The sequence below is a fragment of the Brassica napus genome, chromosome C8 (assembly GCF_020379485.1).
Source record: "Brassica napus cultivar Da-Ae chromosome C8, Da-Ae, whole genome shotgun sequence".
Taxonomy (NCBI): Eukaryota; Viridiplantae; Streptophyta; class Magnoliopsida; order Brassicales; family Brassicaceae; genus Brassica; species Brassica napus.
This window is the reverse complement of record NC_063451.1, coordinates 42,793,442-42,812,172: the sequence shown is the minus strand read 5'-3', so window position 1 is coordinate 42,812,172 and position 18,731 is coordinate 42,793,442. Positions and strand designations below refer to the sequence as shown.

The window sequence follows — 18,731 nt, the reverse complement described above, 5'->3', positions numbered from 1 at the left end:
AGTCCTCGTATGATGAAATCGTCGTAAATACCACGTAGGATGAAATCGTCGTAAATACCACGAAAAGGATTTAAACAAAACACTCGTTAATTCCACGTAAGCAGAAATCGTCGTAAACACCACGTAAAAGGATTTAAACATAAAAATCGTTAATTCCACGTAAGTACAAATCGTCGTAAATATCTCGTAGTGTAAAAAATAGAAAAAAAAAGGAAAAGGAGAGGAATACTAGATTTACATGTGGCAAGACTTCCAGCAATTATAATACGTAAGTCTCGCCCACATTAATTCTAATATCTTCTCCTTTTCCTATTTTTTTCAAATATTTATATTTTGAATAAGATTTTGCTGAGGAATGTGATTTGAGATAAGGTGTGATTTGGGAGTTTGTGTGTGGTTTGAGAATGAGAGTTGTGGGTATATTTATAGGAAAGCAAGCCTCGTTAATTACTCGTAAGCTAAATCGTCGTTAATACCTCGTATAAAAAACACGGGCCTTTGTGATTCCTCGCAATTTCCTCGTAAAAAAAAACACGGGCCTTTGTAACTGCTCGCGATTTCGTCGTAAACTTACGAGGAATTTGCGACGATATGTAATCTTATATATACACCCGAGCACTCACTCTTTCTTTCCTCTCTACTTCCTCTCTACTTCCTCTCCATTTCGTAGCAATGGTAAGCCTCTCTGATTCCTCTCTAATTTGGTTAGTTTAGGATAGATTAGGTGGTTAGTATAGGGAATTTAGATAGGTTTGCGGATTTTATGTTATTTAGTGTTGATTAGGTGGATAATGTTGGGAAATACATTGTTGATGTTAATTTTAAAAATTTAATTTTTTTCCCAGGTTCGAAAAGGAAGACTTACTGCCCATTACAGAGAGATCTTCGGTGAGCCGGGTAGTCGTTTAGACCCGGCCTCTTCTTCCGCTCCCGGTTCTTCGGGTCAGGAGACTGTCCCCGAGACTCAGTACACTCAGAGAGTCTCTAGGTCTACTTCTTCTAGTGCACCATCGGCTCCTCATGTGCCTTCCTCGATGGCTCATCCGACGATGCCTCCTCATGTGCCTCCTCCGATGGCACCTCCGATGGGCCCCGATATTCATCCTGATTTGATGGTGCCTCCGAGTGCTCCTTACTCGCAGTAAACTGTAGAGGACATTCTCAGTCTGCCCAGCATAGAAGGTTTACCAGTCATCGACCCAGACCGACCGGACGGAACTTTGTGGTATGTTGCATTAATTTTTTTTAATTCGTTTAAATTTCTTTTATAACATTAAAAAATAATTTATATTTTAAATTTGTATTTTCCAGGTGGGGGATTGACGGATGTCTTGCATCGGACGTAACCGACACGATCAAGGGTTACTTCTCCATGCCACATCCAAACTGGAGTAAGACGCCTCACTACGTCAGAAAGACGTGGTTCAAAATTTACGCTGTAAGTTTCTATTAATTAATTATATATACTTTAATTTTTTCATGATTTATATATATACTTTCTAAAAAACTAATTGTTAATTTATTTTTTCCAACAGCAAAAATATAATTGGGCCTTGGGGATCACTGAGAGGGTGAGGAAGAAGTTTAACGCGAAGGCGAAAGCTCGCTTGTTGGACACGGTCTCCAACTGGAAGGGTGAATGGATCGTGAAGGGGTATGAGCGTGGCAAACCCGCTGAGCTCACCACGGATGTGTGGGATGACCTCATCCGTTATTGGCGCCTTCCTAATTCCATTAGAATCGCCCAGGCTTGCTCTAACTCCCGTAACACGGTCGATGAGCACGGAAACGGGCCGATGCTTCACACTACGGGCCAAAAACCCCACGCCGGTGTCCGTTTTGAAATGGTAATTAAATATTTTATTAAATAATTTTTTTAATATATATATTTTATTCTAACTTTCTTAAATGTTTTTTAGGCCAAAGAGACGGGAGATGTCCCGTCTCTTATGGAACTTTACGAGAGGACCCACAAGAACAAGGCGGGCATATTTGTAGATGGCAAGTCCGAGCAAATCTACAACGACGTAGTTTCTCGGGTTGAAGACCGCCAGACTCAGCTGACCCAGCAGTCTACCGACGGATTACCCGTCACCTTATCCACACTTGAAGTGGATAAGATTTACGAGGAGGTAAATTTTCAAAAAAATTAATTTTTTATTATTCATTTAATATAACTTTAAATTTTTACTTACAATATTTATTTTTTGTTTTTAAGGTTGTCTCTAAAAAAAAAGGGACGGACGCTGGGGATTGGTTCCGTCAACGATGTTCCGAGAGCGACATCGCCTTATGGTCAGTGACGGGATGATGAAGTCACTGAGCTGCGTAGAGAGTCCGCTCAGCTGCGTAACGAGTTGACCGCGACAAAATCTCGTATGGGTGGAGTCGAGGGCTTCTTGGACGTTATTGCGGCCACAAATCCGGAATAGGAGTCCATGTTGAGAAAAATGCGACAACAACATCCCATTCAAGGCGAGTCATCCGACGTACATAACGAGGCGGATGTTACGAGGAGGAGTGATGAATTCTACCAGGCGATGAACGACCCTTAGTTTTTTTTTTCGGTTGTTGTATTATATAAATTCAAAACTTATTTATATATAAAATATTTTCATATTGATTTATTTTTATTTTAAATTTTAATTTATTATTAAATTAAATAATTTTAATTACTTTTTAATTATATTTTTAAATTCTGTAAAATAATAAAAACGAAGTAAATTCGTAGCTAATGTACGACCTCTTTACGTGGAAACCTTACGAGGAAATGACGAGAAATAGTAAACGAGTATTTTACGAGGAAACATTTACGAGAAAATAACGAGGAAAGATAAACGAGTATTGTACGAGGAAATCCTTTCGTGGTTGTTACGTGTATTTTGCGAGTAAATGCTTTCAAGGTATTTACGTGTAGATTACGAGGAACTCGTTTCGAGGTATTTACGAGGAAATATAGCGATGTCCTTACGTGGAATATTGACATGGTCTTTACGACGAAAAGCTCTACTTCGTCTTTACGACGAAATATATTCCTCGCTAAGTTACGACGAATTAGCGAGGAAATATGTGTTACGACAGATGAGTAACGAGCAAACGCGCTTCCTCGCTAATTCGTCGTAAAGCCTCTTTTACGACGAACTAACGAGGAAAACCGCCCTCGTTAAGATTATGTTTTCTTGTAGTGATAAAGGGTCATCTCTTGGCTGCTGTAGGACGTGATGGAGACAATCGGATTGTTCCTATTGCATGGGTAGTAGTAGAAGTGGAGAATGACACGAATTGGGACTAGTTTGTGAGACACCTCGCAAATGACTTGGGCTTAAAGGATGGCAAAGGCTATGCTATATTGTCTGACAAACAAAAGGTAAACGTCTGATCTTGATTTTTTAAAGCTTTTAGTGCTTAAAGCATTACTGTATCTCAGTGTTCTTAACTGTCCCATGCTTGTAATTGGCATGGTTTAGTGAAAGCAGTCCACACCATTCTTCCAGAGGTTGAGCATAGACAGTGTTGTAGACACATTTTCGATAATTGGAAGAAAAGCAGCCATGACATGCAGCTACAAAGACTCTTCTGGCGAATAGCAAGGAGTTATACAATTGGAGATTATAAAATGTGGTGTGAGAAGCTGAAAGAGTACAATCCAGGCGCCTATGCTACTCTTCAAGTCACCAAACCAGAAACTTGGTCCAGAGCATATTTCAAATTAGGGACCTTGTGCAACGATAATCTCAATAACCTAAGTGAGTCCTTCAACAGAACCATCCGTGAAGCAAGAAGGAAGCCATTATTGGAGATGTTAGAGGATATAAGGAGACATTGTATGGTTCGAAATGCGAGAAGGGCTTTAATGGCTAAAAATGCTAAGACAAAGTTCACAAAAAGGACGCATTTTCAGATGGCTAAAGTGGAGTCAAAGTCTAAGGATTGTATGAGCTTTCCAGCAGTTGGTCCAATCACAGAGGTTGATTATGGTGGTGTGTCTTAGGCTGTGGATATGGATGAGCTAAGTTGTGGGTGTATCTAGTGACAAATGGCTGGAATTCCTTGCATTCATGCCGCCTATGTGATCCTTAAAGAAGGTAAAAAACTTTCTGACTTTGTTCCTCCTTGTTATACCATAGCTATGTGGCATCAAACTTATAGTATGGGGGGTAAGGCCTGTTCAAGGGAAGAAGTTATGGCCTGAGACGGGTAGATTAGGTGTCCTCCCACCACCTTGGAGAAAAGGAAACCCAGGAAGACCAAAGAACCATGATAGGTTCAAGAGAAAGGGTGAGACAGAGAAGGGCCCGAAAGTCTCTGCAACTGATAGTACGAAGCTAACTCGTGCTGATCGAGTTATTATATGTTCTAATTGCAAGCAAGATAATCATAACAAGAAGACATGTAAGAATGACTTTGTTGAAAGTCAGCCCAAGAAACCACGAGGCCGCCCTAGGAAAAATCAGGCAAGTTTCAAGATGTTTTTGGTTTGTTTCTGATCTTCTTATGCTCACTTGAATTTTTTTTCATTGCCAGTCTAATGCATCATCGTCACAACCAAGCCAGGGACAGTCTCATGCTTCATCATCACAACCAACCTAGCCACAAGTGTCAACACAGCCACAAGAATCAACACAGCCACGAGGGTCAACACAGCCACAAGGGTCAGGAAGATGGGAACAAGCCACACATGCACCACCAAGCTCAGATGCGTCGGGATGGGGACGATGGTTTTCGTGATTTCGAAGTTAGAAGGGACAAGGGTCAGAAGATAGTATTTTCGGATTGGTTTGTGTCTGTGTTTCAGAATCTATTTTGAAGTTTTAGTGCTTTGACACTTATGTTTCAGTTTTAGTGCTTTGACACTTATGTAATGTTTCAAGGTTTCTGTCTTGTATATCAGTATTTTCGGATCTATTTTGTAGTGCTTTGACACTTAACTTATATTATGTTTCAAGCTTTATTTAAGATTGATTTGTGTCTCAAACAACAACAACAACTTAGTTCATTACTTCAAACAACAACATAGTCACTGATAAACATAATAGTCATTGAATTAAGCCCCAAACATAGTCAAGACCAAACATTAAAATGGTCACTTAATCAAGTAAATACAACAAGAACAAACACCAACAATTTAGTTCTTCACCTCAAGCAAAGAACTAACTTAATTCTACATCAAACTAACTACTAGGACAATGATGATCACGCACATGATCACAAACAAGATCGTCATCATCACCTTACACCTCTTCACCTCTGTTTTGGTTCTTACAACCTCTTCCATCAACTCAGTGACCACGCCTTTCAAATCCTCAATATCAGATTTTTCTTTGTTAAGCTCAGCTTCAAGCAGGACGATCTTTGGTAAGGCATCTTGAACCTCTTCATAAACAGCATCCTCAACCCATTTAAACAAGTGGGTCTATGCAAAAACCATAAGATTTTAGGCATATTGCTTCATGTTCAATTTGAATAAACGACAACAATATAATCAAGAAGATAAGAAGCTACCTTTCTTCTCGTAAGACATCTGAAGAAAGGTCTCCCCAGATTCTTGTTAGTCTCCGACGTGTAGATTGTTGTCTTAGTCCCGCAAACACATCTCGCCGGAAACCCGCGAATACCGTATGTGTTCACGGTTGAACTCTCAGCTGTCGATTCCGAACTCATCTTCGTGCTAAGGGAAGTCAATCGTGTGGGATTGGAGGATTTTGAGTTGTAAATCGTGATTTTTAGGGTTGGTGTGTCAAGAAAATCCCCAAATCGATTTGGGGGAAAAAGATATTAGGGTTTTGGATCTTATTTTGAAGTTTAAGATAAAACGTCGTCGTATTGGCTAACTGCGCAAATTAACAGGGTTAACACGTTCCGTTAGTCTAATTAACGTTGGGTCTAATTTGATCCAGTCAAAGAAAAGTTAGCTGTTTTTTTAAAGTCAAAGGAAAGTGTATTGTTTCCGAAAGCTGGGGATTATAATGGTCCAAATGAAAAAGCTGAGGATTTGTTTAACATTTTTTCCATTAACTAATACTTTTTTAATATTGGTATTTTGAACTAAAACTACCCAATTTGAAACATAGGGAGTAATTATCGTTCTTTTCCTTTTAATACTTCTTCAGTTCCACAAAGATAAACTTTTCAGTGTTTTCACACATATTAAGAAAACACATTAAACTACCATAATAAATGTATCGTTTTCTGTAATTTTCAGTTTTCAATAACTTTTAACCGATAATAATTCAATAAAGTTAATTAATTTTCTTGGAGTTTACAAATTTTCATAGAAAACACAAAAAATACATTTTTGTGAAACAAATTTTTTTAAAAAAAAGTCTATCATTAAGGAACGGAGGGAGTATATTTTAGACAGCATAACTAGCAAACAAAATGGTTGCGTTACGTAGCTGTTAAACCGTTTTGTGTTTATCAAACAAATTCGATCAATTTGTTTTTTTTTACATTTAACAATCAAAGTTAATTGAATATCTTCGGATATAATGTTTGGTATCAGGAGATGAGATCAAATGGTTCGATAAAGATCTTTAACAAGTGTGTTATATGTTTTTGGTATTCATAGCATTTTGATTTAGATGGCCACGACAAATTGGTTCAATTGGAAAGGACTTGAGGCACTTGTGAATTGTGATATAGGTCCCCGGTGATCAACAAAGAGAGAAAGGATTAAATAACTAGTTTTTGTCCCTGGCTAGCCCATGCCTAAAATCAAGTACAAGTTTGAATTTCTATTACGTACAAGACATGTTAAGTATAGAAAATACCGAAATGGAAAGTATATATCCAACTTGTGTCCAGCCCCTACTCTATGCACAGCACTCAGCCAAGTTCCCTCTCAATTTTTTTTTTTTTTTTAAAATCACATTATGTAAAAAACAGTCTAAATGTAAATGGTATCACTTTTTGTGTATAGATTATTACACTTATTGATGTTAACTTATTAAGTCCCACATCAAAGAAAAAAAGTTTCAGTTTAGAGCATTCATCTCTTCTTTAAACTTAACCATTGCAGCTCTTGTCTACGTAATCATGACTTGAACCCCTCTGACCATGGAAGGTTCTAACCTCGACGCTGGCATGAACATACTAACAATTCTAGCTATCTCTGCTGGAACCACCGGGACAATATTCACCGGCTCACCCCACCCAAAATCCATCGATCCAAAAATCCCTATGTTCCTCCAATCCGTCAAACAAAATCTACCTTTGATCTTTAAATTCATACTGATGATACTTTGAATGTTCGCAAGCTCTTCTTGGAGATAATCTTTATCGTATGCCTTTCTTTTTGCTTGTTTTATGAGCTTCACGATGTCTGAGATGGTATGTTCTTCCACTTCCTTAACAGTTAATGGCACGTACACGTCTATATATGCATTGCCGTAGTATCCATCGGGCAAAGCTGGATTCACTGCGTTTCGGATTCCTACAGCTACACCTAAAGATGTGACTCCATCTCCATCCAAACTCAGAGCTTTAACTCTTGACTTCCACAAATAAGCCCCTATGACTTCGAAAGTAGTGAGTGTCTCAGTAGAGAAGTCACACTCTTTTAATGTAGCTTCTTTCAGTCTTTTTATGCTCTCAGCTCTAATATTTATTTTCTCAGTTACCTGATTACATATATCAAAAATGGGTAAAGTTTGAAATATTTTTTTGGATTATAAAATAAGAATAAATAAGTTAGCCCATCTATTTCTTTTAGTTGTTATAAAATGAGTTTTGATAAATGTTTCTGTCAAAAGAGTCATAATCATTTTTTCAAGAGGAACAAAAATATTTTGATATTTCTTTAACCTAAACATCTTAATTCTATTATACTTGTAGTCCAAATGTTGACCAGAAAAGTGTTATTCACATTAAAAAGTTTGTTGTTATTTTTTCTTCCGAATATACCAGGAAAAATGTTGAATTGTGGTTTCAAATTAGAGAATCACATTTTTTTCTTCCAAAACAGGAAATCCATGTTTTGATTTATAGATATAATCGTGATTTCAGTTGAAGATATCTTTCATTGAATATTGCAACCCAAAAAAGTAAGAAAGAGAAATGAAAAAGTTTTATCTATAAACTTTTGAGATATCTATAAAATATTTGTAGTTGTTCAAAAAAAAAATTTAGAAAATATTTGTCTTTTTATGAACTGTCAATTAGTTTTCTTTTTCTTAAAAAAAAAACTGTATTACTAATTTATAATAAAATAGCAATAGTTTTTTGGAAAATCGAAAATAAGAATCGCATGGATAATGCTCCTGGATAATTCTTCATGTAAGGAGAACCGTTCCCAGCCTATACTTGTAGGAAAATTATTCAAGTGGGAACCACTAAACAATCCTTAGCTAATTTTGAAATATACCACAACTCCAAATATGTTAAAACTGGATAATATCACATATTGTTTTCTTGTTTTTATCATAAGGGTTCATAAACTCGTGTGAAAGGGTCCGAAATCATTTGCAGGAAAGTTTCCTAAAACCTTCCTAAAGAAAATAGTCTTTTAATATTTTTAGAAGGGGGAATTGATAGATAAATTTTAAACGAATTGAAAAGTTTAGAGATTCCATTGTTAACTAGTTTAGGTTTTCAAAATCTTAGTAGAATTATTTGTTATTGGCTTAGAAACTTATAAATTCCAATAAAATCTTTCTTTATTCAAAATATTTCATTAATTTTGTAAATATATATTCAATTCTCTTGTTATTGCTGCATAATTTTTTTAAAAAGTTTTACTCATAAGATTCAATTTTAGAAATATATTCTTAAAAATTATCTAACAAAAAACAGATACACAAACACGCATTTTTATTACTTTTATTCTAAATGAAAGAAATGAAAAAGAGAATTATAGATAACAAAATCATCAAAAAGTGATGTAAAAACAATTTGATAAAATAGTATCTAGAATCATGAAAACATTATAGGTTGATCTTGAATAAGAATGTGAACAAAGATCATACAAAACTTGAAACAAAATCAAACAAAACAATACAAAATGTCAAAGAATCATTACTAAAATGCAAAAAAACTATTTTAATATTAAAGAATTATATTTTATGTGAAAAGTTCATAAATTTTTAGAAAACCTGTATATATATATCGGCGCCCGGACCAACTGGCACCGGCAGTTTGAAAACTTTGGTGGACGTCCTTGAGGCATTATACAAAATAAATTCAATATTTGTTAAATCTTAGCTTATAAAAATCTTCTAACTTATTAAATTTTCAAACTCCACGGAATTTCGATTTCCAATAAGCCTCTCTTGGTTTCTTTAGGGAATTTCAATTTTTGTTTTTTCTCTGACTATAAGATTTATGTTGGGAATTTCAGTTTTTGTTAGTTTTTCTTTTGGGAATTTCAATTTTTGTTAGTTTACTCATCTATTTGTAGTTTCTATTTCCTCTTGCCTTACCAAATCTAATGAAATTTTCAAAACTATGTGATCTTGTATTGTACACATACCCAATCATCAGTAGGTAAGTAGGATGAAGCAGCCGTGTCGCCTCCGGGAATAAAAGAATGTTTATCGTTTTCTTTAGGCTTTCCCACGAGCCTCTCTTTCCCAAACCGGCGTCGCCATTGGCTTCTTTTTCCCCCGGGCCAACTCCGTTAAGGCACACATGATAGAACAAAACCATAGGGGTGAACCCAAGTTTGGTTCCACATGATATGTCCCTCTCCATATCCATCGCACATTGAATGCGACAGAGCAATCCCTAAGATGAAGCCTCCACATTCAAAGTTGGTCACCTGTCATCATGATTATTTCACTGAAGGTGTTTTTTTTTTTCTTCGGAGAAAATGGACAAGAAGACAAGTTTTAGGGGATTTGGGAAGACCAGCCCGATTTTATTTTATTTTATTTTTCTCACACTCTCGGTACTCATTAAGGTAAAATCTAAAGGTTTCAAATTACAAATCCACTATTCTTAAGAAAAATCAACCTAATCTATATTTCTTAATTAAACGTGATCAAATCTATGCAAGATAAGTAATCGTTCTAGCTATTTGCATGCATGAAATGCTCGTCCTTATCATATGAAACATAAATGATTTATGTACCTGCAAGGCAAAAGGTGGATAACCGTCCTTATCCACTCGAAGCTCTGGCAAGAACTTCAAGGCTGTATCTGATTCAATGTTCTCTAGATACTTCAAAGAAGAAAGCTCCACGTTTGCAGTAGCCACCGTGAAAGGCACACCGCCTCCGTCGCCGCCACAGCTCAACTGAATCTTCCGATCAGTCTCCCGCCGCTTCATAGTCCCCGAAAGTGGGTAGTAGTAGCCAAGAAGAACAGACAAAGCCTCCCTAACCAAATATTCCGGCTGGTTATCATCACCAACGACGTTCCTGGCTTTGAAAACTTAACATAGCTTGTAAATAACTTCGTTGTAAGGAGCATTGTCAAGTGTTTAAAGAGAAAGAGTATGTGAAGGTATGCGCTTTGGGGGTTTCACCATTTCGGTGAGTTTTTTCTCGACCAATAAAGGGATCGATGAGCTTTTTTGAATCGACATGTTATTTTTTCTACTTGTTTGATGAATAAAACTCCTAAGAACTCTTTCGTCTTTTATAGAGAGAAGGGCATCTGTCAAGATGTTAATTCCCGTTTTGTTTTCTTAGTGAATTGAGTGGCGGAGCAAAGTTAGGTTACCGGAAAGGGACATAAGAAGACTATAGGTTGTCCAGATCTGGTAAATATAGCCCCTCCCTGACACGCACCAGATCTGGTCACTTATCAAGATTATAATTCACTTTTGTTTTCTTATCATAAAATGGCCCGCAACGTTAAAATGGTCCGCAACGTTGACGGTGGACATTATAATAGCGCACGTTAGTCTTGGCCACGTCAACCTTTAAGTTTTTAACATTTCAACAACTGTTAATCTTTGCATATAAGACTATCAGATTTGAGCAATAGCTGAGTGTGTCTATGAAAAGTTCTACAGGAAATTTATTTTCCTAATCACACGCTGCTCCTATTGTTGCTCACGCTGCTCATATTGTCGATGTTGCATTGTCTGCTGCATTTATAGTATTTGTTGCAACATTTGCATCTCAGTAACAATTTTGTTGTTGCTAGCGTTGTCCATGATGGCGATATTTTGGTCTTTGATTTGGTCGATAATAGAGAGAGTAATGTTACATATACATAACAGAGAGGGAAACAAAAGAGGTTAGATTTATCAAGGAGCTTGAACAAACAACAAAAGAAACATAACAGAGGGAAATGGCAGAGTGAGGAAGAGAAAGACTGAGAGATAGTTTAAGTTTTTCTTTTTGAAAAAAGGGCTGATAGTTTAGGTTTTTCGTCCCAAACATCTTTTAAAAGCCATTTTGGTCCTTCTACTCTGCATTAGTCTTGCACCAATGCTATCTAGATTAGATTCTTGAGTCGGTTTCCTCTTACTTCAGTTTCTCGAGTATTCACTGAGTTACCTATGGTCTTTCTCTCCGGGCTGAGAACCTGAACATCGACCGCAAGACGAGTCTGATGTCCTATCTTTTCTTGAGCTCTTGGAATACTATATATCACCAATGTGGGAACATGAATGATCTTGTTTATCCTGCTTTGGCGGCTCAAGATCCTGAATATCATCAACCAAAGGAGTTTGATCATGCACTGAGGGCAAGACGAAACTTTCGTCTGTGTTTTCATCTTCCTGTTTCTTCAAGGAATCACCATTTTGACTTTCCATATTCTGAAGCTTTGGTACTTCATTAGGGAGATCATCATCAACAATGTTCGTAAGTTGTTGTGCTTCTTGTCGCCGAGTTTAGATATCTGGAAACAATCCCAATAAATTAAATCTTCAGCTCTTGATTCTATTCAAATGTCAGAAACACACACAAGATGAAGTAAAGGGCTGATAGTAATGCACCCTTCTGCAGTTACAAATCCCGCGACAAACAGGGCATATCCGGTTTGGATTCTCGATAGCTTCGAGCACATGTTCCCCATATCTATTCAACAGACAAAACAAAACACATTCGCTACCAACAACAGAAAACTCCATTGCTAGTGATCTTACACAAATGTGTCCAAGAAAAAAAAACGGAGTGTACTCACCTCATGAACAAGCAATATCCACAGAATTGTCTTTGGACCAAGTTGCATTCGCTGCACTTTGGGCGATGATCAAGAGTTTTTCTGCCTGTAAAACACATATACACTAAAGCATTAAGCAATTTTCCATATCAAATTCTCTGATGACAAAGACATGTGGGTTTAATTTACTTGTCTTCATCTTTGATTCAGATCTGTGTAAAAGAGGACTAAGCACACAGACAGCATCAAGCAACTTCGTTTAACAGAGTTGAAAAAAAAAATTGGTTTTCTAAAAATTACACACTGAAGTATTCAGATTTATGTGGAAGGAAGGCACAAGAATTTGGTTCATTTTAATTATGTTTGAGTCATGAGTACATAGAGAAGACTAACCTGCACAGGTGACAAGTTTTACCCTTAAAGGGAACGTAAATCCGTTTCCCATTCCTGTAATAGCCATCAACAAAACAAGTCCAGCTTCGTTCTATGTTCCCAAGCAGCTTCTCATGTTCCTCAGTATAAACCTCGAGCCTTGAGCCTTCAACAACCACCAAGCTCTCTCGTTTACATCTTTAACCCTTCACAGTGGCACTGGCACCCACACTGTAGATAACAGGAGCTGTGTTCTCCAATCTAACAAAATGACAAGACGGAGAAATCATAAACCCTACTCAAATAAACCCTAAGCCCTCCCCTGAAAACCCTTCTTTCAAACCCCAATCTTTCATTTAGAGAAGATCATAAACCCTAAACCCTGAAACCCTTTGGTAAGTTGTAAGTAGCACCAGTTGATGACATGGAATAAGAAAGGAAGGAAGCTAAGGCTCTGAGAGAAAGGGAGGCTTTGACAGTGACATAAAGTGATGGTATAAATAAAGAGATAGAGTGAACGATGATCTTCATCGATGTATTAGCTCAGAAGTTCCAATTGATACATTGTATTGTGAGAGAGTGAGAACTTGAGGAGAGATTCACTAGAGGTGCAGTGTATTGTGTGTGTTATGGATCAATCTAGAGTTGGTTCATAACACCCTTTTCTACAGAGAACTCGTAAACCCTTTCATGTTCTCATGGCGAGCATGATGATGATGATGCTATTAATTCCCACTGGTTTTCAGAAATTATTTTCTTAATCCCTCTCTGATTCGGAGTAGTAAGTTTCTTTTACATTTTTTTGCAGCAACGGTCGGATGTTTAAATTGAATATGCGCGCAAGGATCTGGAGAATTGTGTTGGAGGGGTGTATTGGTTTTCAAAGAAGGTTTAAATAGCTATCTTGGGCAAATCCAAAGAAGGTTTCCCGGTGCGTTCATCACAAAAATTTCTAGATTTCAATATACCCAACGCCAAATAGCTGCCAAGAAGTACAAGCCAGAAAACACGATATGTGCTGCGGCTACCCCTTCGTAACTCCAAAGACCCGGATTCGTTATAGTCTCTCCTGTAATATTCCAACCGCTCCATGAATTGGTTATTCCTAAACGAGTCATGAAAGGTATAACAAACATACCTTGTCTCCACATTGGATCAAGAACATGGTCGGAGGGATAAAAAGCAGCTAATTCATATAGAGCCATGGAACCGGCCCAACCAGCAACCAGTATGCATTATATGAACCGAAAGCAAACGACCGGGATCATTCAATACAACAGTATATATGAACACGATACCAAGGTAAACCCATGGAAATACCCCTTTATCAATGAAAATAGATACTATGTAACTTTATTGCATTGGAAAAAACTATGTTACGGACCCTCTCCTCCTTTTTTAGGTAATTATTTCAGAGAAATGATTAATATTTGTTATATTCTGTTAGTAATAATGGAACAATTCGGTTCATAGGAAAAAAGGGAAGCGGATATATTCTATATCTGATAAGTACCAATACGCAATGGGGATGAATCCTATTTTATATGAACCAAGATAACTATTTAAACATCCGACCGTTGCTGCAAAAAATCTGTACGTTCCATAATATTTGCTTCACTGCTCTGATCTAAATATTTGATAGGTCTTAGAAGTTTTTTTTAATACTATGTATCATTGAGTGGCATGGGCAAACAGTTCCATAATATTACAAAAAACAAAGCATAAGGTTATACCAGTAGGTATGTCACAAGAGAACATATAGAAAATACCAAAGAGTTTATCCGAATCAAAGAAAAACAAACGCAATACACTCACAACAAAGACAAAACTCATATGATGGTATGCGTTTAAAGAAGTCCTATGATGCTGTGTTTTAATAGGAGGCTGGAAGAGATGCTAGTGCTTCCGCATAAACCAAGTATTATTTTACACCCATCTGCGATGAAAACTCATTGCGAAAACTCTAGGCAATTTCTGAAATTCATACCTTTTTTTTTTCTCATGAGCTCGAATTCTCCAAAATTTTTTGGCTCTTATTTTATCCACATTAGCGGCTTGAAAATAACTCGCTTTCTGGAAGTTTGTCTTCAAAAGATCAATCTCACAATTCTGACTGCCGCAACAAAGGAGATTAAGCAAAGCGCGACCATTGCCCTTACTTTCCATCAATGACAAAGACCTCAGTCCATTAGAAGAAAAAATAGATGATAATACCGTTGCTCCATAACGAGTCGGTGATATCTTATGTACTTGCATGATTTTAACCATCTTTTTGTTTACATATAGATCATCTAAATTACCATTTAGGTATATTTAGGTTGCATTGCATTACATTTGTCTAGATCAGGTGTTGGAGATGCTTATTGGTGAGTTTGAAGACATTTGAAACGTTTTGAGGCCAAAGAAGTGAAGTTTGAGGCGGATTTCCCAACCTAAGTATCATAGAGACCTCGGTGTAGTGACATGAAGAAGTCGTTAGGACGGTTTGCGAGTGTCCCTAGCAACGTGCATAGCGACATGTGTAGGTCGCTACGAGTTCTGAGAAGCTGAAATATTCCTAAGTGTTGTAGCGACCAGACCATAGCAACCAGAGCATGTCGCTACAGACAAAAATACCCAACTTTTTATGGTCAACCCAGGTTTGTTGGGTTGACCCAGCTCATTTTCAGGCTTCTATATATATTTTTAGACCTAATTTTAGATCTCTATCTCATTTTTTTTCAAGATTTTGTCTAATTTTGTAAAAACTTGAACTTTTTGATCATTTAAAGAAGTACCTCATTTTGTATGTGTGTTTTTCATGCTCATTAACATGATTAGCCTTGAACCTCATACGGGTTTAAGGTTTTTCATGGAGATTAGTGAGTAGTCACTTTGTGATTCATGGGTTAGATAGATTAGGGTGATTAGGTGGATATTTAGGATGTTTCTTGTTTGATTAACAATGTTCTATACTTGCTAAGTGTTCTTAATGCTAGACTAGACTTGATCACTCTCATCTAGACCTTAAGTTATTTTATGTCCGAAAGGTGTTTGTTAAAATGCTTGAATGAACTTAGTATTGCTCTAGCTTAAATAACCAAAGAGATTTGATTTTAGGATTGCTAGATGGTTAGTAGACTCGAGCATAATGCATGCTTGAATGTGTTAGGCCACTGGGAGAGTTGATGTTTACTGCATGATTAGCATAGAGATTATTGTCACGGGAGTGGATTAATCTATTTGAATGAGATCTTGATCTATAAACTTATTGATTGTTTTGTTTGAACATCCTAGATTGAACCTTGATCACCTTATATCAATTATCTTTGCCCATAGATTCATCCTTAACATTTGATTGAAAGTTTAGTTCTTGCACTTATTTCTTGATTGGATTTGAGATAACATTTTTTTATATTTTTAAGGATCATAGCTTATTACCAATCATCAATCTTCTTATTTTCTTAGATTAATGAAGTTTGTGTATTATTACTGTTATAGCTCACTAGCTTTTTGTAGATTCGATCTTAAAGTACTGCATCGATATACCATTCGATTGTGGTAACATGCACATTAGGTTAAGACTTATTCTTGAGTTCATCCAATAGGGTGAACCTCTAGGTTTACCAACCAATAGGATTGTGTTATTTCATATTTGATATCTTTTAAGAAACGAAACAAAATATTTTCAAGTTATATTATGTTTTAAAAATAAAAAGATAAAAAATAAATAAATAAAAAATAGTAGTAGTTACAAAAAAAATGTTTTTTTAAATAATATTTTTAGCGTCATCAGCAAAACACTAAATTCTAATCCCTAAATCCTAAACCCTTGGTAAACCATAAACCCTTAGATAAATCCTAAGTTCTAAATCAAAAACACTAAACACTAAAACACTCAAGGGTTTAGGGTTTAATGTTTTAGTGTTTAGTATTTTTGATTTAGAGTTTAGGATTTATCCAAGGGCTTATGGTTTAGGATTTAATGTTTTATTGACGACGTTAAAAATATTTTTTTAAAAATTATTTTATTGTAACTCCTCTTATTTTTTATTTAGTTTTTACTTGTTTATTTTAAAAACATAATATAACTTATAATATTTTGTTTCCAATTTTAAAAGATATCGAATATGAAATAATTAAATCTTATTAGTTGGTGAATCTAGAACCTAGAGATGAACGAGAAATTCTTGGGTTCACCCCCTAGGGTGAACCTCTTGGTTCACAATCCAATAGTGTTTGAGTATTTGATATTTGATATCTTTTGAAAAAGGAAACAAAATTGAATTTCCAAATAAGATTATATTTTTAAAATAAAACAATAAAAATACATAAAAATAGTTACAAAAAAATAAATAAATAAATATTGTTAAACCGTTAGCAAAATACTAAATCCTATACCCTAAATCCTAAACTCCAAACCCTAAATTATAAACCTTAAATCTTGGATAAACCGTAAACCATTGGAAAATTTTAAACCCTAAATCATACATTAAAAACTAAATCTTAATAACACTAAACCCTAATCACTAAACCCTAAACCCTTGGATAAACCCTGAACCCTTGGATAAATCATAAACTCTAAATCAAAAATATTTAAAATTAAACCCTAGAGTTTATGAATTATCCAAGGGTTCAGAGTTTACCCAAGAGTTTACCCAAGGGTTTAGGGTTTAGTGATTAGGATTTAGGGTTTAGTGTTATTAAAATTTAGTTTTTAATGTATGATTTCGGGTTTAAGATTTTCCAATGGTTTAGAGTTTATCCAAAGTTTAAGGTTTAACGTTTAGGGTTTAGGGTTTAGGATTTAGGGTATAGAGTTTAGTATTTTGCTGAAGACTTAACAATATTAATTTATTTATTTTTTGTAACTATTTTTAAGTATTTTTATTATTTTATTTTAAAAATATAATTTAATTTGGATATTTAATTTTATTTCTTTTTTCAAAAGATATCAAATATCAAATACTCAAACACTATTGGATGGCGATGAACCCAAAAATTTTTTGAGATGAACCCAATAATAACTCTTATTTAATTGACTTGTGTAAAATGCAGTCGTCTCAAAAGTTACTACACCACACAAAACGAAGAAGATCTGAATCACATCAACTTATCCGCACAGAACCTGAAATTCTCAAACTCAAAAATCACCACCAAACCTAAGAAACTAATAGTGGACAGATTAGTAAGAGAGTCTACTCACAACGTCAGTGAAAATCAATGTTCTAAAAATCGTTAGACGGTAACTAGGCGCTTTATAGAGGGCTAGCGACTAAGCGGATTATTCGGAGCCTAGGCGAGGCCTACGCGTTAGCAAATTGTTGATTTATTTTATATATTTTATACATTTGTATAACATATTTTAGTTTTTAAGATTAATTATAAAATTATTGTGATGAATTATCAAAATTAGATATACAAAACAGAAGAAAGTAGACAAATTTGTAGATTTGTAATAATATTATTGCTTTATTTAACATACATAGACAATTTTAGATTGATTTTAACCAATTTTAACTGATTTAGAACAATTTAAACCAATTTGAATCATATAAATCGGTATAAATCGGATTTTAAAAAAATCATTTCGGATAGGACCGAGTTGCTGCCTAGGGACCGATTTTTAGAACCCTGGTGAAAAGTCAGAGCAAACCCTCCAAACGGCAAAAAAAAATCAGAGAAAAAAAAAATGAGAGAGAGAATAAACCAGGATCGATTTCCTTTGGAAGACTACCATTATCACTTTTAATTTGTTTTTGAACGTAAGGCAACAAATCTGCCTAATAGTTATTATGCGTAATTTGATTCTATAGTTGGATATGTGTGACTAATTTAGTTATTATCCAACTATATTAAAATATATTTATTGTAGTTAACGATTATTAAATATAATTTTAATATATCTTAAACAATCATTGTTGTTAAATGAAATATATCTTAAACAATCATTATCTTAACCATAATTTTTATTGACTAATTAATTCCATTTCTAAGTTTCGTTTGTTTACTTAATGATATGCGTAACTTTGTTTAATTAACAAAAATTTGAGATCTAGAATGAAAGTCACAATTTGGTGTTTTAAGTTGTCTGCGCAACAATAGATATTTGCTTTAACTGATGGAAATGTGAAAGTTGAGACTTTTTTTTTTGTGCCCAACCATTTTCATTAATTTTAACCCAAGTTTGTTACAAACCCACTAAGGGCCTGCTTTGCTAAACCATCTTCAAAGCATAGAGTATTACGATGGCAAAATTTAAAGGAAGCGGAAACAAAAGACGATGAAAGGAAATTGATATCAGACAAAATCCCGTGGATGTCTGA

General features: G+C 35.4%; 1 protein-coding gene and 1 pseudogene across 1 annotated transcript; both read right to left on the bottom strand.

Moving 5' to 3' along the window:
* Window positions 1-5,161: 5,161 nt before the first annotated feature.
* On the bottom strand, window positions 5,162-5,661 carry LOC125592024 (uncharacterized protein At1g43920, Chloroplastic-like). Its single transcript, XM_048767004.1, has 2 exons — window positions 5,503-5,661; window positions 5,162-5,413 (listed from the first exon to the last, which is right to left on the bottom strand). The coding sequence occupies exons 1-2, from the start codon at window positions 5,659-5,661 to the stop codon at window positions 5,162-5,164; spliced, it is 411 nt and encodes a 136-aa protein (XP_048622961.1).
* Window positions 5,662-6,873: 1,212 nt separating this feature from the next.
* On the bottom strand, window positions 6,874-13,176 carry LOC106413972 (annotated as a pseudogene).
* Between the last annotated feature and the right edge of the window lie 5,555 nt (window positions 13,177-18,731).